Here is a 23,820-nt window from a genome sequence, read left to right on the forward strand (position 1 = left end):
TGTTCCCAGATTTTGATGCCTTTTTGATCTAGAGGCCAAACCATGAAGAAAAAGCCAAACCTCATGAAAATCTGATAATATTTGACCAAGTTATGGGGCTGGGAAATTTCGACCTATGTCTACATACGATTTGTGAGGGTACAATTTTGACATGAATTTTGTCCAGAAATTATCTACCCAGATTTTGATGCCAAGCTGATCTAGAGGCCAAACCACGAAGAAAAAGTTAAACCTCGTGAAAATCTGATGAGATTTGACAAAGTTATGGGGCTGGGAAATTTCGACCTATGTCTATATACAATATTTGAGGGTACAATTTTGACATGAATTTTGACCAGAAATGATGTTCCCAGATTTTGATGCCAAACGGATCTAGAGGCCAAACCATGAAGAAAAAGCCAAACCTCATGAAAATCTGATAAGATTTGACAAAGTTATGGGGCTGGGAAATTTCGACCTATGTCTATATACAATATTTGAGGGTACAATTTTGACATGAATTTTGACCAGAAATGATGTTCCCAGATTTTGATGCCTTTTTGATCTAGAGGCCAAACCATGAAGAAAAAGCCAAACCTCATGAAAATCTGATAAGATTTGACAAAGTTATGGGGCTGGGAAATTTCGACCTATGTCTATATACAATATTTGAGGGTACAATTTTGACATGAATTTTGACCAGAAATTATGTTCCCAGATTTTGATGCCAAACTGATCTAAAGGCCAAACCATGAAGAAAAAGTTAAACCTCGTGAAAATCTGATAAGATTTGACAAAGTTATGGGGCTGGGAAATTTCGACCTATGTCTACATACGATTTGTGGGGGTACAATTTTAACATGATTTTGTCCGGAAATTATGTACCCAGATTTTGATGCCAGGCTGATCTAGAGGCCAAACCACGAAGAAAAAGTTAAACCTCGTGAGTAAGCGGCTTGGGTCTTGGCGCTGCACGAATCGAGCGGCTTGCCAGTTCTGTGCCCAACATTGTCGCAGCATGAGCGCCAGCGCCAGCGCGAGTGCGAGCGCGAGACCAAGCAGCAGCGATGTAGCCGAGCAGTGTGCCCGTCACGTGCTGCACGAGCTGATCAGCACGGAGCAGCAGTATGTGGAGGATCTGGTCAGCGGCATTGAGCGCTATAGCCACATCTTTAGCCCGCTGCCGTCGCTGCCCGTCGGTTTGGTTGGTCAGCAGCATGTCCTGCTGCCATATGTTACGCAGATTGTCAAACTGCATAGATATAAACTTTTGCCGCTGATGCTGCAGCATCGGCATCAGCTGGAGCTGCTCTTTGAGCGTTGGTATGCGCTCATCGATCAGGATTTGTTCAATTGTTACGTGCTCTTTGCGGCCAGCCAGCGCGCCAGTCTGCAGCTCTATCACAAGCATGAGCTCTATTTTAAGGTAAGCAATATGACGTAAAGAAAAAAAATGCGGGCCCTTTGTGTTCTATTACTTGACTGGCTTATCAGCGAACTAAGCCAACGGCGAATCACAATTTCGTACAAGGTACAATTTCGACATGAATTTTGACCAGAAATGATGTTCCCAGATTTTGATGCCTTTTTGATCTAGAGGCCAAACTATGAAGAAAAACACAAACCTCATGAAAATCTGATAATATTTGACCAAGTTAATGGGGCTGGGAAATTTCGACCTATGTCTACATACGATTTGTGAGGGTACAATTTTGACATGAATTTTGACCAGAAATTATGTTCCCAGACTTTGATGCCAAACTGATCTAGAGGCCAAACCATGAAGAAAAAGTTAAACCTCGTGAAAATCTGATGAGATTTGACCAAGTTGTGGGGCTGGGAAATTTTGACCTATGTCTATATACAATATTTGAGGGTACAATTTCGACATGAATTTTGACCAGAAATGATGTTCCCAGATTTTGATGCCTTTTTGATCTAGAGGCCAAACCATGAACAAAAAGTTAAACCTCGTGAAAATCTGATGAGATTTGACAAAGTTATGGGGCTGGGAAATTTCGACCTATGTCTATATACAATATTTGAGGGCACAATTTTGACATGAATTTTGACCAGAAATGATGTTCCCAGATTTTGATGCCTTTTTGATCTAGAGGCCAAACCATGAAGAAAAAGCCAAACCTCATGAAAATCTGATAAGATTTGACAAAGTTATGGGGCTGGGAAATTTCGACCTATGTCTATATACAATATTTGAGGGTACAATTTTGACATGAATTTTGACCAGAAATGATGTTCCCAGATTTTGATGCCTTTTTGATCTAGAGGCCAAACCATGAAGAAAAAGCCAAACCTCATGAAAATCTGATAAGATTTGACAAAGTTATGGGGCTGGGAAATTTCGCCCTATGTCTATATACGATATTTGGGGGTACAATTTTGACATGAATTTTGTCCAGAAATTATGTTCCCAGATTTTGATGCCAAACTGATCTAGAGGCCAAACCATGAACGAAAAGTTAAACCTCGTGGAAATCTGATGAGATTTGACCAAGTTGTGGGGCTGGGAAATTTTGACCTATGTCTATATACAATATTTGAGGGTACAATTTAGACATGAATTTTGACCAGAAATGATGTTCCCAGATTTTGATGCCTTTTTGATCTAGAGGCCAAACCATGAACAAAAAGTTAAACCTCGTGAAAATCTGATGAGATTTGACAAAGTTATGGGGCTGGGAAATTTCGACTTACGTCTATATACAATATTTGAGGGCACAATTTTGACATGAATTTTGACCAGAAATGATGTTCCCAGATTTTGATGCCAAACTGATCTAGAGGCCAAACCATGAACGAAAAGTTAAACCTCGTGGAAATCTGATGAGATTTGACCAAGTTATGGGGCTGGGAAATTTCGACCTATGTCTATATACAATATTTGAGGGTACAATTTTGACATGCATTTTGACCAGAAATTACGTTCCCAGATTTTGATGCCTTTTTGATCTAGAGGCCAAACCATGAAGAAAAAGCCAAACCTCATGAAAATCTGATAAGATTTGACAAAGTTATGGGGCTGGGAAATTTCGACCTATGTCTACATACGATTTGTGAGGGTACAATTTTGACATGAATTTTGACCAGAAATTATGTTCCCAGATTTTGATGCCAAACGGATCTAGAGGCCAAACCATGAACAAAAAGTTAAACCTCGTGAAAATCTGATGAGATTTGACAAAGTTATGGGGCTGGGAAATTTCGACGTATGTCTATATACAATATTTGAGGGTACAATTTTGACATGAATTTTGACCAGAAATGATGTTCCCAGATTTTGATGCCAAACGGATCTAGAGGCCAAACCATGAAGAAAAAGCCAAACCTCATGAACATCTGATAAGATTTGACAAAGTTATGGGGCTGGGAAATTTCGACCTATGTCTATATACAATATTTGAGGGTACAATTTTGACATGAATATTGACCAGAAATGATGTTCCCAGATTTTGATGCCTTTTTGATCTAGAGGCCAAACCATGAAGAAAAAGCTAAACCTCGTGAAAATCTGATGAGATTTGACCAAGTTATGGGGCTGGGAAATTTCGACCTATGTCTATATACAATATTTGAGGGTACAATTTTGACATGAATTTTGACCAGAAATGATGTTCCCAGATTTTGATGCCAAACGGATCTAGAGGCCAAACCATGAAGAAAAAGCCAAACCTCATGAACATCTGATAAGATTTGACAAAGTTATGGGGCTGGGAAATTTCGACCTATGTCTATATACAATATTTGAGGGTACAATTTTGACATGAATATTGACCAGAAATGATGTTCCCAGATTTTGATGCCTTTTTGATCTAGAGGCCAAACCATGAAGAAAAAGCTAAACCTCGTGAAAATCTGATGAGATTTGACCAAGTTATGGGGCTGGGAAATTTCGACCTATGTCTACATACGATTTGTGGGGGTACAATTTTGACATGAATTTTGTCCGGAAATTATGTACCCAGATTTTGATGCCAAGCTGATCTAGAGGCCAAACAACGAAGAAAAAGTTAAACATCGTGAAAATCTGATGAGATTTGACCAAGTTATGGGGCTGGGAAATTTCGACCTATGTCTATATACAATATTTGAGGGTACAATTTTGACATGAATTTTGACCAGAAATGATGTTCCCAGATTTTGATGCCTTTTTGATCTAGAGGCCAAACCATGAAGAAAAAGCTAAACCTCGTGAAAATCTGATGAGATTTGACCAAGTTATGGGGCTGGGAAATTTCGACCTATGTCTATATACAATATTTGAGGGTACAATTTTGACATGAATTTTGACCAGAAATGATGTTCCCAGATTTTGATGCCAAACGGATCTAGAGGCCAAACCATGAAGAAAAAGCCAAACCTCATGAAAATCTGATAATATTTGACCAAGTTATGGGGCTGGGAAATTTCGACCTATGTCTATATACAATATTTGAGGGTACAATTTTGACATGAATTTTGACCAGAAATGATGTTCCCAGATTTTGATGCCTTTTTGATCTAGAGGCCAAACCATGAAGAAAAAGCCAAACCTCATGAAAATCTGATAATATTTGACCAAGTTATGGGGCTGGGAAATTTCGACCTATGTCTATATACAATATTTGAGGGTACAATTTTGACATGAATTTTGACCAGAAATGATGTTCCCAGATTTTGATGCCTTTTTGATCTAGAGGCCAAACCATGAAGAAAAAGCCAAACCTCATGAAAATCTGATAAGATTTGACAAAGTTATGGGGCTGGGAAATTTCGACCTATGTCTATATACAATATTTGAGGGTACAATTTTGACATAAATTTTGACCAGAAATGATGTTCCCAGATTTTGATGCCTTTTTGATCTAGAGGCCAAACCATGAAGAAAAAGCCAAACCTCATGAAAATCTGATAAGATTTGACAAAGTTATGGGGCTGGGAAATTTCTACCTATTTCTACATACGATTTGTGAGGGTACAATTTTGACATGAATTTTGACCAGAAATGATGTTCCCAGATTTTGATGCCAAACGGATCTAGAGGCCAAACCATGAAGAAAAAGCCAAACCTCATGAAAATCTGATAAGATTTGACAAAGTTATGGGGCTGGGAAATTTCGACCTATGTCTATATACAATATTTGAGGGTACAATTTTGACATGAATATTGACCAGAAATGATGTTCCCAGATTTTGATGCCTTTTTGATCTAGAGGCCAAACCATGAAGAAAAAGCCAAACCTCATGAAAATCTGATAAGATTTGACAAAGTTATGGGGCTGGGAAATTTCGACCTATGTCTATATACAATATTTGAGGGTACAATTTTGACATGAATATTGACCAGAAATGATGTTCCCAGATTTTGATGCCTTTTTGATCTAGAGGCCAAACCATGAAGAAAAAGCCAAACCTCATGAAAATCTGATAATATTTGACCAAGTTATGGGGCTGGGAAATTTCGACCTATGTCTACATACGATTTGTGGGGGTACAATTTTAACATGAATTTTGTCCGGAAATTATGTACCCAGATTTTGATGCCAAGCTGATCTAGAGGCCAAACCACGAAGAAAAAGTTAAACCTCGTGAAAATCTGATGAGATTTGACCAAGTTATGGGGCTGGGAAATTTCGACCTATGTCTATATACAATATTTGAGGGTACAATTTTGACATGAATTTTGACCAGAAATGATGTTCCCAGATTTTGATGCCTTTTTGATCTAGAGGCCAAACCATGAAGAAAAAGCTAAACCTCGTGAAAATCTGATGAGATTTGACTAAGTTATGGGGCTGGGAAATTTCGACCTATGTCTATATACAATATTTGAGGGTACAATTTTGACATGAATTTTGACCAGAAATGATGTTCCCAGATTTTGATGCCTTTTTGATCTAGAGGCCAAACCATGAAGAAAAAGCCAAACCTCATGAAAATCTGATAAGATTTGACCAAGTTATGGGGCTGGGAAATTTCGACCTATGTCTACATACGATTTGTGAGGGTACAATTTTGACATGAATTTTGTCCAGAAATTATGTACCCAGATTTTGATGCCAAGCTGATCTAGAGGCCAAACCACGAAGAAAAAGTTAAACCTCGTGAAAATCTGATGAAATTTGACCAAGTTATGGGGCTGGGAAATTTCGACCTATGTCTATATACAATATTTGAGGGTACAATTTTTACATGAATTTTGACCAGAAATGATGTTCCCAGATTTTGATGCCTTTTTGATCTAGAGGCCAAACCATGAAGAAAAAGCCAAACCTCATGAAAATCTGATAAGATTTGACAAAGTTATGGGGCTGGGAAATTTCGACCTATGTCTATATACAATATTTGAGGGTACAATTTTGACATGAATTTTGACCAGAAATGATGTTCCCAGATTTTGATGCCAAACGGATCTAGAGGCCAAACCATGAAGAAAAAGCTAAACCTCGTGAAAATCTGATGAGATTTGACTAAGTTATGGGGCTGGGAAATTTCGACCTATGTCTATATACAATATTTGAGGGTACAATTTTGACATGAATTTTGACCAGAAATGATGTTCCCAGATTTTGATGCCTTTTTGATCTAGAGGCCAAACCATGAAGAAAAAGCCAAACCTCATGAAAATCTGATAAGATTTGACCAAGTTATGGGGCTGGGAAATTTCGACCTATGTCTACATACGATTTGTGAGGGTACAATTTTGACATGAATTTTGTCCAGAAATTATGTACCCAGATTTTGATGCCAAGCTGATCTAGAGGCCAAACCACGAAGAAAAAGTTAAACCTCGTGAAAATCTGATGAAATTTGACCAAGTTATGGGGCTGGGAAATTTCGACCTATGTCTATATACAATATTTGAGGGTACAATTTTTACATGAATTTTGACCAGAAATGATGTTCCCAGATTTTGATGCCTTTTTGATCTAGAGGCCAAACCATGAAGAAAAAGCCAAACCTCATGAAAATCTGATAAGATTTGACAAAGTTATGGGGCTGGGAAATTTCGACCTATGTCTATATACAATATTTGAGGGTACAATTTTGACATGAATTTTGACCAGAAATGATGTTCCCAGATTTTGATGCCAAACGGATCTAGAGGCCAAACCATGAAGAAAAAGCCAAACCTCATGAAAATCTGATAAGATTTGACCAAGTTATGGGGCTGGGAAATTTCTACCTATGTCTACATACGATTTGTGAGGGTACAATTTTGACATGAATTTTGTCCAGAAATTATGTTCCCAGATTTTTATGCCAAACTGATCTAGAGGCCAAACCATGAAGAAAAAGCCAAACCTCATGAAAATCTGATAAGATTTGACCAAGTTATGGGGCTGGGAAATTTCGACCTATGTCTATATACAATATTTGAGGGTACAATTTTGACATGAATTTTGACCAGAAATGATGTTCCCAGATTTTGATGCCAAGCTGATCTAGAGGCCAAACCACGAAGAAAAAGTTAAACCTCGTGAAAATCTGATGAGATTTGACCAAGTTATGGGGCTGGGAAATTTCGACCTATGTCTATATACAATATTTGAGGGTACAATTTTGACATGAATTTTGACCAGAAATTATGTTCCCAGATTTTTATGCCAAACTGATCTAGAGGCCAAACCATGAAGAAAAAGCCAAACCTCATGAAAATCTGATAAGATTTGACAAAGTTATGGGGCTGGGAAATTTCGACCTATGTCTATATACAATATTTGAGGGTACAATTTTGACATGAATTTTGACCAGAAATGATGTTCCCAGATTTTGATGCCTTTTTGATCTAGAGGCCAAACCATGAAGAAAAAGCCAAACCTCATGAAAATCTGATAATATTTGACCAAGTTATGGGGCTGGGAAATTTCGACCTATGTCTACATACGATTTGTGGGGGTACAATTTTGACATGAATTTTGTCCAGAAATTATGTACCCAGATTTTGATGCCAAGCTGATCTAGAGGCCAAACCACGAAGAAAAAGTTAAACCTCGTGAAAATCTGATGAGATTTGACCAAGTTATGGGGCTGGGAAATTTCGACCTATGTCTATATACAATATTTGAGGGTACAATTTTGACATGAATTTTGACCAGAAATGATGTTCCCAGATTTTGATGCCTTTTTGATCTAGAGGCCAAACCATAAAGAAAAAGCCAAACCACGTGAAAATCTGATGAGATTTGACCAAGTTATGGGGCTGGGAAATTTCGACCTATGTCTATATACAATATTTGAGGGTACAATTTTGACATGAATTTTGACCAGAAATGATGTTCCCAGATTTTGATGCCAAACGGATCTAGAGGCCAAACCATGAAGAAAAAGCCAAACCTCATGAAAATCTGATAAGATTTGACAAAGTTATGGGGCTGGGAAATTTCGACCTATGTCTATATACAATATTTGAGGGTACAATTTTGACATGAATTTTGACCAGAAATGATGTTCCCAGATTTTGATGCCTTTTTGATCTAGAGGCCAAACCATGAAGAAAAAGCCAAACCTCATGAAAATCTGATAATATTTGACCAAGTTATGGGGCTGGGAAATTTCGACCTATGTCTATATATAATATTTGAGGGTACAATTTTGACATGAATTTTGACCAGAAATGATGTTCCCAGATTTTGATGCCTTTTTGATCTAGAGGCCAAACCATGAAGAAAAAGCCAAACCTCATGAAAATCTGATAAGATTTGACCAAGTTATGGGGCTGGGAAATTTCGACCTATGTCTACATACGATTTGTGAGGGTACAATTTTGACATGAATTTTGTCCAGAAATTATGTACCCAGATTTTGATGCCAAGCTGATCTAGAGACCAAACCACGAAGAAAAAGTTAAACCTCGTGAAAATCTGATAAGATTTGACCAAGTTATGGGGCTGGGAAATTTCGACCTATGTCTATATACAATATTTGAGGGTACAATTTTGACATGAATATTGACCAGAAATGATGTTCCCAGATTTTGATGCCTTTTTGATCTAGAGGCCAAACCATGAAGAAAAAGCCAAACCTCATGAAAATCTGATAAGATTTGACAAAGTTATGGGGCTGGGAAATTTCGACCTATGTCTATATACAATATTTGAGGGTACAATTTTGACATGAATATTGACCAGAAATGATGTTCCCAGATTTTGATGCCTTTTTGATCTAGAGGCCAAACCATGAAGAAAAAGCCAAACCTCATGAAAATCTGATAATATTTGACCAAGTTATGGGGCTGGGAAATTTCGACCTATGTCTACATACGATTTGTGGGGGTACAATTTTGACATGAATTTTGTCCAGAAATTATGTACCCAGATTTTGATGCCAAGCTGATCTAGAGGCCAAACCACGAAGAAAAAGTTAAACCTCGTGAAAATCTGATGAGATTTGACCAAGTTATGGGGCTGGGAAATTTCGACCTATGTCTATATACAATATTTGAGGGTACAATTTTGACATGAATTTTGACCAGAAATGATGTTCCCAGATTTTGATGCCTTTTTGATCTAGAGGCCAAACCATAAAGAAAAAGCCAAACCACGTGAAAATCTGATGAGATTTGACCAAGTTATGGGGCTGGGAAATTTCGACCTATGTCTATATACAATATTTGAGGGTACAATTTTGACATGAATTTTGACCAGAAATGATGTTCCCAGATTTTGATGCCAAACGGATCTAGAGGCCAAACCATGAAGAAAAAGCCAAACCTCATGAAAATCTGATAAGATTTGACAAAGTTATGGGGCTGGGAAATTTCGACCTATGTCTATATACAATATTTGAGGGTACAATTTTGACATGAATTTTGACCAGAAATGATGTTCCCAGATTTTGATGCCTTTTTGATCTAGAGGCCAAACCATGAAGAAAAAGCCAAACCTCATGAAAATCTGATAATATTTGACCAAGTTATGGGGCTGGGAAATTTCGACCTATGTCTATATATAATATTTGAGGGTACAATTTTGACATGAATTTTGACCAGAAATGATGTTCCCAGATTTTGATGCCTTTTTGATCTAGAGGCCAAACCATGAAGAAAAAGCCAAACCTCATGAAAATCTGATAAGATTTGACCAAGTTATGGGGCTGGGAAATTTCGACCTATGTCTACATACGATTTGTGAGGGTACAATTTTGACATGAATTTTGTCCAGAAATTATGTACCCAGATTTTGATGCCAAGCTGATCTAGAGACCAAACCACGAAGAAAAAGTTAAACCTCGTGAAAATCTGATAAGATTTGACCAAGTTATGGGGCTGGGAAATTTCGACCTATGTCTATATACAATATTTGAGGGTACAATTTTGACATGAATTTTGACCAGAAATGATGTTCCCAGATTTTGATGCCTTTTTGATCTAGAGGCCAAACCATGAAGAAAAAGCCAAACCTCATGAAAATCTGATAAGATTTGACAAAGTTATGGGGCTGGGAAATTTCGACCTATGTCTATATACAATATTTGAGGGTACAATTTTGACATAAATTTTGACCAGAAATGATGTTCCCAGATTTTGATGCCTTTTTGATCTAGAGGCCAAACCATGAAGAAAAAGCCAAACCTCATGAAAATCTGATAAGATTTGACCAAGTTATGGGGCTGGGAAATTTCGACCTATGTCTACATACGATTTGTGAGGGTACAATTTTGACATGAATTTTGTCCAGAAATTATGTACCCAGATTTTGATGCCAAGCTGATCTAGAGACCAAACCACGAAGAAAAAGTTAAACCTCGTGAAAATCTGATAAGATTTGACCAAGTTATGGGGCTGGGAAATTTCGACCTATGTCTATATACAATATTTGAGGGTACAATTTTGACATGAATTTTGACCAGAAATGATGTTCCCAGATTTTGATGCCTTTTTGATCTAGAGGCCAAACCATGAAGAAAAAGCCAAACCTCATGAAAATCTGATAAGATTTGACAAAGTTATGGGGCTGGGAAATTTCTACCTATTTCTACATACGATTTGTGAGGGTACAATTTTGACATGAATTTTGACCAGAAATGATGTTCCCAGATTTTGATGCCAAACGGATCTAGAGGCCAAACCATGAAGAAAAAGCCAAACCTCATGAAAATCTGATAAGATTTGACAAAGTTATGGGGCTGGGAAATTTCGACCTATGTCTATATACAATATTTGAGGGTACAATTTTGACATGAATATTGACCAGAAATGATGTTCCCAGATTTTGATGCCTTTTTGATCTAGAGGCCAAACCATGAAGAAAAAGCCAAACCTCATGAAAATCTGATAAGATTTGACAAAGTTATGGGGCTGGGAAATTTCGACCTATGTCTATATACAATATTTGAGGGTACAATTTTGACATGAATATTGACCAGAAATGATGTTCCCAGATTTTGATGCCTTTTTGATCTAGAGGCCAAACCATGAAGAAAAAGCCAAACCTCATGAAAATCTGATAATATTTGACCAAGTTATGGGGCTGGGAAATTTCGACCTATGTCTACATACGATTTGTGAGGGTACAATTTTGACATGAATTTTGTCCAGAAATTATGTACCCAGATTTTGATGCCAAGCTGATCTAGAGGCCAAACCACGAAGAAAAAGTTAAACCTCGTGAAAATCTGATGAAATTTGACCAAGTTATGGGGCTGGGAAATTTCGACCTATGTCTATATACAATATTTGAGGGTACAATTTTGACATGAATTTTGACCAGAAATGATGTTCCCAGATTTTGATGCCTTTTTGATCTAGAGGCCAAACCATGAAGAAAAAGCCAAACCTCATGAAAATCTGATAAGATTTGACAAAGTTATGGGGCTGGGAAATTTCGACCTATGTCTATATACAATATTTGAGGGTACAATTTTGACATGAATTTTGACCAGAAATGATGTTCCCAGATTTTGATGCCAAACGGATCTAGAGGCCAAACCATGAAGAAAAAGCCAAACCTCATGAAAATCTGATAAGATTTGACCAAGTTATGGGGCTGGGAAATTTCTACCTATGTCTACATACGATTTGTGAGGGTACAATTTTGACATGAATTTTGTCCAGAAATTATGTTCCCAGATTTTTATGCCAAACTGATCTAGAGGCCAAACCATGAAGAAAAAGCCAAGCCTCATGAAAATCTGATAAGATTTGACCAAGTTATGGGGCTGGGAAATTTCGACCTATGTCTATATACAATATTTGAGGGTACAATTTTGACATGAATTTTGACCAGAAATGATGTTCCCAGATTTTGATGCCAAGCTGATCTAGAGGCCAAACCACGAAGAAAAAGTTAAACCTCGTGAAAATCTGATGAGATTTGACCAAGTTATGGGGCTGGGAAATTTCGACCTATGTCTATATACAATATTTGAGGGTACAATTTTGACATGAATTTTGACCAGAAATTATGTTCCCAGATTTTTATGCCAAACTGATCTAGAGGCCAAACCATGAAGAAAAAGCCAAACCTCATGAAAATCTGATAAGATTTGACAAAGTTATGGGGCTGGGAAATTTCGACCTATGTCTATATACAATATTTGAGGGTACAATTTTGACATGAATTTTGACCAGAAATGATTTTCCCAGATTTTGATGCCTTTTTGATCTAGAGGCCAAACCATGAAGAAAAAGCCAAACCTCATGAAAATCTGATAATATTTGACCAAGTTATGGGGCTGGGAAATTTCGACCTATGTCTACATACGATTTGTGGGGGTACAATTTTGACATGAATTTTGTCCAGAAATTATGTACCCAGATTTTGATGCCAAGCTGATCTAGAGGCCAAACCACGAAGAAAAAGTTAAACCTCGTGAAAATCTGATGAGATTTGACCAAGTTATGGGGCTGGGAAATTTCGACCTATGTCTATATACAATATTTGAGGGTACAATTTTGACATGAATTTTGACCAGAAATGATGTTCCCAGATTTTGATGCCTTTTTGATCTAGAGGCCAAACCATAAAGAAAAAGCCAAACCACGTGAAAATCTGATGAGATTTGACCAAGTTATGGGGCTGGGAAATTTCGACCTATGTCTATATACAATATTTGAGGGTACAATTTTGACATGAATTTTGACCAGAAATGATGTTCCCAGATTTTGATGCCAAACGGATCTAGAGGCCAAACCATGAAGAAAAAGCCAAACCTCATGAAAATCTGATAAGATTTGACAAAGTTATGGGGCTGGGAAATTTCGACCTATGTCTATATACAATATTTGAGGGTACAATTTTGACATGAATTTTGACCAGAAATGATGTTCCCAGATTTTGATGCCTTTTTGATCTAGAGGCCAAACCATGAAGAAAAAGCCAAACCTCATGAAAATCTGATAATATTTGACCAAGTTATGGGGCTGGGAAATTTCGACCTATGTCTATATATAATATTTGAGGGTACAATTTTGACATGAATTTTGACCAGAAATGATGTTCCCAGATTTTGATGCCTTTTTGATCTAGAGGCCAAACCATGAAGAAAAAGCCAAACCTCATGAAAATCTGATAAGATTTGACCAAGTTATGGGGCTGGGAAATTTCGACCTATGTCTACATACGATTTGTGAGGGTACAATTTTGACATGAATTTTGTCCAGAAATTATGTACCCAGATTTTGATGCCAAGCTGATCTAGAGACCAAACCACGAAGAAAAAGTTAAACCTCGTGAAAATCTGATAAGATTTGACCAAGTTATGGGGCTGGGAAATTTCTACCTATGTCTACATACGATTTGTGAGGGTACAATTTTGACATGAATTTTGTCCAGAAATTATGTTCCCAGATTTTTATGCCAAACTGATCTAGAGGCCAAACCATGAGGAAAAAGTTAAACCTCGTGAAAATCTGATGAGATTTGACAAAGTTATGGGGCTGGGAAATTTCGACCTATGTCTATATACAATATTTGAGGGTCCAATTTTGACATGAATTTTGACCAGAAATTATGTTCCCAGATTTTGATGCCTTTTTGATCTAGAGGCCAAACCATGAAGAAAAAGCCAAACCTCATGAAAATCTGATAAGATTTGACAAAGTTATGGGGCTGGGAAATTTCGACCTATGTCTATATACAATATTTGAGGGTACAATTTTGACATGAATTTTGACCAGAAATGATGTTCCCAGATTTTGATGCCTTTTTGATCTAGAGGCCAAACCATAAAGAAAAAGCCAAACCACGTGAAAATCTGATGAGATTTGACCAAGTTATGGGGCTGGGAAATTTCGACCTATGTCTATATACAATATTTGAGGGTACAATTTTGACATGAATTTTGACCAGAAATGATGTTCCCAGATTTTGATGCCTTTTTGATCTAGAGGCCAAACCATGAAGAAAAAGCCAAACCTCATGAAAATCTGATAATATTTGACCAAGTTATGGGGCTGGGAAATTTCGACCTATGTCTACATACGATTTGTGGGGGTACAATTTTGACATGAATTTTGTCCAGAAATTATGTACCCAGATTTTGATGCCAAGCTGATCTAGAGGCCAAACCACGAAGAAAAAGTTAAACCTCGTGAAAATCTGATGAGATTTGACCAAGTTATGGGGCTGGGAAATTTCGACCTATGTCTATATACAATATTTGAGGGTACAATTTTGACATGAATTTTGACCAGAAATGATGTTCCCAGATTTTGATGCCTTTTTGATCTAGAGGCCAAACCATAAAGAAAAAGCCAAACCACGTGAAAATCTGATGAGATTTGACCAAGTTATGGGGCTGGGAAATTTCGACCTATGTCTATATACAATATTTGAGGGTACAATTTTGACATGAATTTTGACCAGAAATGATGTTCCCAGATTTTGATGCCAAACGGATCTAGAGGCCAAACCATGAAGAAAAAGCCAAACCTCATGAAAATCTGATAAGATTTGACAAAGTTATGGGGCTGGGAAATTTCGACCTATGTCTATATACAATATTTGAGGGTACAATTTTGACATGAATTTTGACCAGAAATGATGTTCCCAGATTTTGATGCCTTTTTGATCTAGAGGCCAAACCATGAAGAAAAAGCCAAACCTCATGAAAATCTGATAATATTTGACCAAGTTATGGGGCTGGGAAATTTCGACCTATGTCTATATATAATATTTGAGGGTACAATTTTGACATGAATTTTGACCAGAAATGATGTTCCCAGATTTTGATGCCTTTTTGATCTAGAGGCCAAACCATGAAGAAAAAGCCAAACCTCATGAAAATCTGATAAGATTTGACCAAGTTATGGGGCTGGGAAATTTCGACCTATGTCTACATACGATTTGTGAGGGTACAATTTTGACATGAATTTTGTCCAGAAATTATGTACCCAGATTTTGATGCCAAGCTGATCTAGAGACCAAACCACGAAGAAAAAGTTAAACCTCGTGAAAATCTGATAAGATTTGACCAAGTTATGGGGCTGGGAAATTTCTACCTATGTCTACATACGATTTGTGAGGGTACAATTTTGACATGAATTTTGTCCAGAAATTATGTTCCCAGATTTTTATGCCAAACTGATCTAGAGGCCAAACCATGAGGAAAAAGTTAAACCTCGTGAAAATCTGATGAGATTTGACAAAGTTATGGGGCTGGGAAATTTCGACCTATGTCTATATACAATATTTGAGGGTCCAATTTTGACATGAATTTTGACCAGAAATTATGTTCCCAGATTTTGATGCCTTTTTGATCTAGAGGCCAAACCATGAAGAAAAAGCCAAACCTCATGAAAATCTGATAAGATTTGACAAAGTTATGGGGCTGGGAAATTTCGACCTATGTCTATATACAATATTTGAGGGTACAATTTTGACATGAATTTTGACCAGAAATGATGTTCCCAGATTTTGATGCCTTTTTGATCTAGAGGCCAAACCATAAAGAAAAAGCCAAACCACGTGAAAATCTGATGAGATTTGACCAAGTTATGGGGCTGGGAAATTTCGACCTATGTCTATATACAATATTTGAGGGTACAATTTTGACATGAATTTTGACCAGAAATGATGTTCCCAGATTTTGATGCCAAACGGATCTAGAGGCCAAACCATGAAGAAAAAGCCAAACCTCATGAAAATCTGATAAGATTTGACAAAGTTATGGGGCTGGGAAATTTCGACCTATGTCTATATACAATATTTGAGGGTACAATTTTGACATGAATTTTGACCAGAAATGATGTTCCCAGATTTTGATGCCTTTTTGATCTAGAGGCCAAACCATGAAGAAAAAGCCAAACCTCATGAAAATCTGATAATATTTGACCAAGTTATGGGGCTGGGAAATTTCGACCTATGTCTATATATAATATTTGAGGGTACAATTTTGACATGAATTTTGACCAGAAATGATGTTCCCAGATTTTGATGCCTTTTTGATCTAGAGGCCAAACCATGAAGAAAAAGCCAAACCTCATGAAAATCTGATAAGATTTGACCAAGTTATGGGGCTGGGAAATTTCGACCTATGTCTACATACGATTTGTGAGGGTACAATTTTGACATGAATTTTGTCCAGAAATTATGTACCCAGATTTTGATGCCAAGCTGATCTAGAGACCAAACCACGAAGAAAAAGTTAAACCTCGTGAAAATCTGATAAGATTTGACCAAGTTATGGGGCTGGGAAATTTCTACCTATGTCTACATACGATTTGTGAGGGTACAATTTTGACATGAATTTTGTCCAGAAATTATGTTCCCAGATTTTTATGCCAAACTGATCTAGAGGCCAAACCATGAGGAAAAAGTTAAACCTCGTGAAAATCTGATGAGATTTGACAAAGTTATGGGGCTGGGAAATTTCGACCTATGTCTATATACAATATTTGAGGGTCCAATTTTGACATGAATTTTGACCAGAAATTATGTTCCCAGATTTTGATGCCAAACGGATCTAGAGGCCAAACCATGAAGAAAAAGCCAAACCTCATGAAAATCTGATAAGATTTGACCAAGTTATGGGGCTGGGAAATTTCTACCTATGTCTACATACGATTTGTGAGGGTACAATTTTGACATGAATTTTGTCCAGAAATTATGTTCCCAGATTTTTATGCCAAACTGATCTAGAGGCCAAACCATGAAGAAAAAGCCAAGCCTCATGAAAATCTGATAAGATTTGACCAAGTTATGGGGCTGGGAAATTTCGACCTATGTCTATATACAATATTTGAGGGTACAATTTTGACATGAATTTTGACCAGAAATGATGTTCCCAGATTTTGATGCCGAACGGATCTAGAGGCCAAACCATGAAGAAAAAGCCAAACCTCATGAAAATCTGATAAGATTTGACCAAGTTATGGGGCTGGGAAATTTCTACCTATGTCTACATACGATTTGTGAGGGTACAATTTTGACATGAATTTTGACCAGAAATGATGTTCCCAGATTTTGATGCCTTTTTGATCTAGAGGCCAAACCATAAAGAAAAAGCCAAACCACGTGAAAATCTGATGAGATTTGACCAAGTTATGGGGCTGGGAAATTTCGACCTATGTCTATATACAATATTTGAGGGTACAATCAATTTTGACATGAATTTTGACCAGAAATGATGTTCCCAGATTTTGATGCCAAACGGATCTAGAGGCCAAACCATGAAGAAAAAGCCAAACCTCATGAAAATCTGATAATATTTGACCAAGTTATGGGGCTGGGAAATTTCGACCTATGTCTATATATAATATTTGAGGGTACAATTTTGACATGAATTTTGACCAGAAATGATGTTCCCAGATTTTGATGCCTTTTTGATCTAGAGGCCAAACCATGAAGAAAAAGCCAAACCTCATGAAAATCTGATAAGATTTGACAAAGTTATGGGGCTGGGAAATTTCGACCTATGTCTATATACAATATTTGAGGGTACAATTTTGACATGAATTTTGACCAGAAATGATGTTCCCAGATTTTTATGCCTTTTTGATCTAGAGGCCAAACCATGAAGAAAAAGCCAAACCTCATGAAAATCTGATAAGATTTGACCAAGTTATGGGGCTGGGAAATTTCGACCTATGTCTATATACAATATTTGAGGGTACAATTTTGACATGAATTTTGACCAGAAATGATGTTCCCAGATTTTGATGCCAAACGGATCTAGAGGCCAAACCATGAAGAAAAAGCCAAACCTCATGAAAATCTGATAAGATTTGACAAAGTTATGGGGCTGGGAAATTTCGACCTATGTCTATATACAATATTTGAGGGTACAATTTTGACATGAATTTTGACCAGAAATGATGTTCCCAGATTTTGATGCCGAACGGATCTAGAGGCCAAACCATGAAGAAAAAGCCAAACCTCATGAAAATCTGATAAGATTTGACCAAGTTATGGGGCTGGGAAATTTCTACCTATGTCTACATACGATTTGTGAGGGTACAATTTTGACATGAATTTTGACCAGAAATGATGTTCCCAGATTTTGATGCCTTTTTGATCTAGAGGCCAAACCATGAAGAAAAAGCCAAACCTCATGAAAATCTGATAAGATTTGACACAGTTATGGGGCTGGGAAATTTCGACCTATGTCTATATATATACAATATTTGAGGGTACAATTTTGACATGAATTTTGACCAGAAATGATGTTCCCAGATTTGATGCCTTTTTGATCTAGAGGCCAAACCATGAAGAAAAAGCCAAACCTCATGAAAATCTGATAAGATTTGACAAAGTTATGGGGCTGGGAAATTTCGACCTATGTCTATATACAAAATTTGAGGGTACAATTTTGACCAGAAATGATGTTCCCAGATTTTGATGCCAAACGGATCTAGAGGCCAAACCATGAAGAAAAAGCCAAACCTCATGAAAATCTGATAAGATTTGACCAAGTTATGGGGCTGGGAAATTTCTACCTATGTCTACATACGATTTGTGAGGGTACAATTTTGACATGAATTTTGTCCAGAAATTATGTTCCCAGATTTTTATGCTAAACTGATCTAGAGGCCAAACCATGAAGAAAAAGTTAAACCTCGTGAAAATCTGATGAGATTTGACCAAGTTATGGGGATGGGAAATTTCGACCTATGTCTATATACAATATTTGAAGGTACAATTTTGACATGAATTTTGACCAGAAATGATGTTCCCAGATTTTGATGCCTTTTTGATCTAGAGGCCAAACCATGAAGAAAAAGCCAAACCTCATGAAAATCTTTTGAGATTTGACCAAGTTATGGGGCTGGGAAATTTCGACCTATGTCTATATACAATATTTGAGGGTACAACTTTGACATGAATTTTGACCAGAAATTATGTTCCCAGATTTTGATGCCAAACTGATCTAGAGGCCAAACCATGAAGAAAAAGTTAAACCTCGTGAAAATCTGATGAGATTTGACCAAGTTATGGAAGCTAGACAGAAATACATTGATCGTTCAACTTTTGCTGCACTCGACCCAAAATGGCCGTCAACAAGTATTTCTCACTCGCCTGCTCTCTTTAAGTGCAAGCGAGAGAGCCATACAATGACAGCTGAGCTCTAGCATAAGCATATTGAGGCGAATCTTTAACACAAGGCGAATTGAAGCACGCAACCTCATTGCGCTGGCAAAAGCAAGAGAGCGAGTACACTTGCAATATCATAACATAGGCGAACTGCGGCGAGTCTTTGACACAAGGCGAACTGAGGCCTTCAACCTGCTGCCGCCAGCAAAGGCGAGAGAGCGCACGCACTAACACTTGCGCTATCATAACAAAGACGAATTGAGGCGAGCCTGCGACAGAAGGCGAATTGAGGCCTACAACCCAATTGCGCTCGCGAGAGAGCGCACGCACTTGCAATATCATAAAAAAAGCGTAATGAGGCGTATCTTTAACACAAGGCGAATTGAAAGATGATATTTGTTGCCTGCTCGCTCACACCTTAGGCATGGTCGCAAATGAGAGAGCGAAAAATGTTTGCTCGTTAACATTATCACAGCCACATGCATGCCTCTCGCTCGCACCTATTTGATTGTTTTGGGCGCACAATAGAAACCATAAAATCAAACGTGGCCGTTAACAAGATGGCGTCGCTAACCTTTTGTAATGGCTGCCAGCTATTTTTAGCCCAAGCAGCAGAAGAAGAAGAAGAAGCTGACAAATGTGCGGGCAATTTACAGCAAAACAATTTGTTATGAGTAAATATTCGAGCAGCTGTTTAAAAATGGCTGCAAAATGTGGCCACATTTTGTTTTCCCTTTCAAATGCAATTACAATTAAATTACCTTCTATTAATATTCAAATGAATTTGCAATTGTTTTGCCTTAGAACTGTGAATAACTGTAACTATTATGTTGTTGTTTAGCTTGATTTAGTTTGCTTTTAGATTCGATTTCTGCTAATTGTTATCGATTTTATTTATGCATTTCTCATTAGCAGCGTCTGCAAATCCAGCTGGGCGATCCGCTGGGCATACGCAGCTTCCTGCTGAAGCCCGTGCAGCGTGTTACCAAATATCCGCTGCTGCTGAGCAGATTCATTCAGGCATTCTACGAGCATCGCCAGCTGATCTCGAAGCGCGTCTTCGAGGTGGCCTGCCGCCTGGAGACGCGGCTGCGCGAGCTGCTGGAGCGGGCCAATCAGTCGGATCAGCTCAATGATATCAAGCACTTCAATGCGGTACGTCTTCGAGTTGCTCGTGACCCAGAATATGCATCTGTGCCTTACTACTCTTACAGCTCAGCATACTCAACGAGGCGAGCTTCATTACGGTGGGCGAGTTCCAGCTGAATGATGGCCGGCTGAGGCGCAGCTACAGCTGCAAATTGTTCGCATTCAACACCTGCCTCATCTACACGGAGTCGAAGGGGCGCAAGCAGCTGTTGCGCGGCAATTTTCTGCTGCCCGATGTTTGCTTTGTGGCGTTGTCCAAGTCCTTTTTGTTGTGCAACAAGCAGCGCGAATGCGAGTTCCTTTGCCAGCCCGCCGTGCTCCAGAAATGGGAGACGATCGTTCGCCAGCTGCTCGACCAGGAGCCGGGCCCGGCGCCAATCGAACGGAGCGGACAGCACGTGCAGCAGCAGGAGCGCGATGCCATCAGTCGCACCACCTGGTACGCCCTGCACTGACAACGATTCCCTGCCCCCCCTCCCCCCCTCTCTCTCACTCCCTCTCCAATTGTGATATGTGCTTTGGTTTGAACTGCATCGAATCGGACAACAATAGCGAACTTTTGAGCGACAGCAAATAAAAGCGTGCAAGTTAAGTTTTAATAGAAAAATAGTTGATGGCATAAATCAAAGTTCGATGTAAATATAAAATGCGCTCGCCCGCGGCGCTCGGCACAAAAGGCTTTTAAAATATTTCAAAAATATTAACCTAGCGACAGCTGCACGATGCAACAATATATAAATAAAATATAAATACAGTCGGGACTCGCCGCACTCGAAGATACACTTTGCCCTCGAGCCTGTTTCGCTTGCATATTCTATGATAACTCGGCTTTTTATGGTCGAATCTTTAGGAAACTTTCAGGGACTAAATATGACACAGAATATGTGTAAATATTAAAGCCCAGCAGAATATCTACTATTTAAAATTCTTAAGCAGTTATTCAAAAAATGATATAGACTGCCGCAAAGACACACTCTAGCAGAGTCTACATATCAAATTTGGTGTCTCTCTCTGAAACAAGCGATTCCTCAACGCTTCTTCTTCTTACACACACACACACACACACACACAACTTTATTGACAGTTAGTTCACAGGAAGCGTACAACTCTTGCTTGTAGTTAATAATATGCTGAGTCTTTGAAGAGTCATTTGTTGACCTGTAACCGCATATGGCAGCAAGCTTTATTAAGTTCTCGCTGGCTGTTGTTTGTAAGTGCACGCATTGATAAATGAGTGCGCGCGAGTTGTTTTGGTTATGAGACAACGTATGCAACAAAAGGGCAGAAAAGGAGCTGAGCTCAGCCCAGGCTGTTCGACTGTCTGAGAGGAGGAACTACAATCAAAGCTGGGGATTTGCATTTTGATATATAATTTGATAAATATCGATAAATATCGAAAAATACCGACAACTATCGATAGCAATCGATAAATGTCGACACACATCGACGAATATCGATAAATGTCAATACACATCTCGATAAATATCGACCGATATTGATACATATATCGATAAATATCGACAAGTATCGATAAATATCGATTTTGCTAAATGCTTTTTTGTGCTTAGCTCAACTATTGCAGCTGCATAAGCCAAAATTGAAATGTGATTGCTTTTAAAGCTGAAATCGATAAAAAGTATTGCACTTTTGGCTAACTCCAGACACGCCCCAGAAAAGAGTTGATAAGCTAGAACTTTGCACATGTTTTTCAATTATGATCAAGTGCTGGATATTTCATAAAGATCGCACAGCGACTAATCAAGTTAATCGGGAACATATATAGTTCGCATAATGTTTGGCAAGCAAGGCGAAGAGAAGAAGAAGCACAGTCGCTGCACAAAAGGCAGCTCGACTGCTTGCAGGGTATTCTTTAGTCGGCTACTCAGTACTGGATCAGTTTTACTTCTTGCTGTTGTGTTTGTGCTTGTTGTGCGCAAAATCCCAATAATTGCGCCCCGAAGCTGTGACAAACAGACGCACACACACGCACACCCCGCTGCTTAATAGCTACACGTTTAACTACAAGCTGTGTTGTGCGAGTGTGTGTGCGTGTGTGTTGTGTGTGTTGTGTCGTGTTATTCGATGAATTGATTTATGTGCTTGTTTGTCAGTTGACCTGCAGCTTGTGCATAAATTTCGAATAGCTCATACGCAACGTGGCGCGGACCACTAATACACATGTCCAAAGTTTGCAGCCACGGCTGTGGGTTATATGTAAAGCAGTTGGATAAGTTGGCCAGAAATGGGGGCGGGGCGCCTGTGTTGGGCGGGGCTGGGCAACAAGGTGCTGCCTGACATTGCCCTGCAGATTGTTTCGACAAGTTTTCATGTCGCCTGCCACCAAAAACTTTGCCCGGGCATCTTTATAAATATTTTGAGTTGTTGTCTAACGATACGCAGCGAAGCGGCAACAACAACTAGCAAGAATAAGAAGAAGACGTAGAGAAGAGGAAGAAGAAGCACCAGCAGCAGCAGCATCAGCAGAACAAGCTAAGAACAAACAACAAGTATGTTCAACTATTTTAAGCGCGCTTAAAAGCCTTGAAACAAAATATATTTCGTTTAGTATTTAGTTCCAGACAAAAGTAAGCGGAACAAGTAATAGAACCATGCACAATGCCGAACAGGCAGATACCCTGTACAAACTTCCGGCACGTGAAAATTGCATTTTCGATTAAGTTTTCTCATGTGAAATGAGTGGAATATCAAACTAAATAAATAAATATATGCAAATGGCAAATTGTTGCTGGATTTGAACCGGCAACTTCACGCTTGCTGGTCCGACGCATGTTCATTTTGTTAGCTTTTGATCTTGTCTTAAAAAGTATGGACAACTTTCTGTTAAAAAAATCGAATGAAATCTTTCAATGAAGTAGCCTAAATTGTCGTTGATTATATACCCTACGCGGTTAAACATTTAAAATGGCTGCAGGGTATCAAAATAACTTACAACTTGTGCCTTTTGGGGATTTCCTGTTGGAAAACAGTTTCTTTAACTTTGGCCTAAGCCCACTTCCGGCTGATCTGAGCTGGCAATTGGCTAATGAACTGTGCCAGCATATGTTAGAGATTTCTCATGAAGAACACTGGGTGGATTTGTTGTCGGTAGTGAGCTACTTATATAGGCCAGTCAGTCAATAAGTCGGTCAATCAGTCAGTCAATCCGGCAATCAAACAGTTACTCAACAAGTGATTCAATCAATAACTCAGGCGGTCACTCTAT

The 23,820-nt window shown here is 38.4% G+C and overlaps 1 protein-coding gene across 1 annotated transcript; it reads left to right on the forward strand.

The window, feature by feature from the left end:
* Positions 1–997: 997 nt before the first annotated feature.
* On the forward strand, positions 998–21,293 carry LOC115768889 (triple functional domain protein-like). Its single transcript, XM_030713600.1, has 3 exons — positions 998–1,405; positions 20,364–20,603; positions 20,663–21,293. Exons 1-3 carry the CDS (start codon positions 998–1,000, stop codon positions 21,050–21,052), a joined length of 1,038 nt encoding a protein of 345 aa, XP_030569460.1. The 3' UTR covers positions 21,053–21,293.
* The last annotated feature ends 2,527 nt before the right edge of the window (positions 21,294–23,820 follow it).

Source organism: Drosophila novamexicana, unplaced genomic scaffold (genome assembly GCF_003285875.2).
Source record: "Drosophila novamexicana strain 15010-1031.04,08,12 unplaced genomic scaffold, DnovRS2.1 tig00002068-arrow-arrow-pilon, whole genome shotgun sequence".
NCBI lineage: Eukaryota > Metazoa > Arthropoda > Insecta > Diptera > Drosophilidae > Drosophila > Drosophila novamexicana.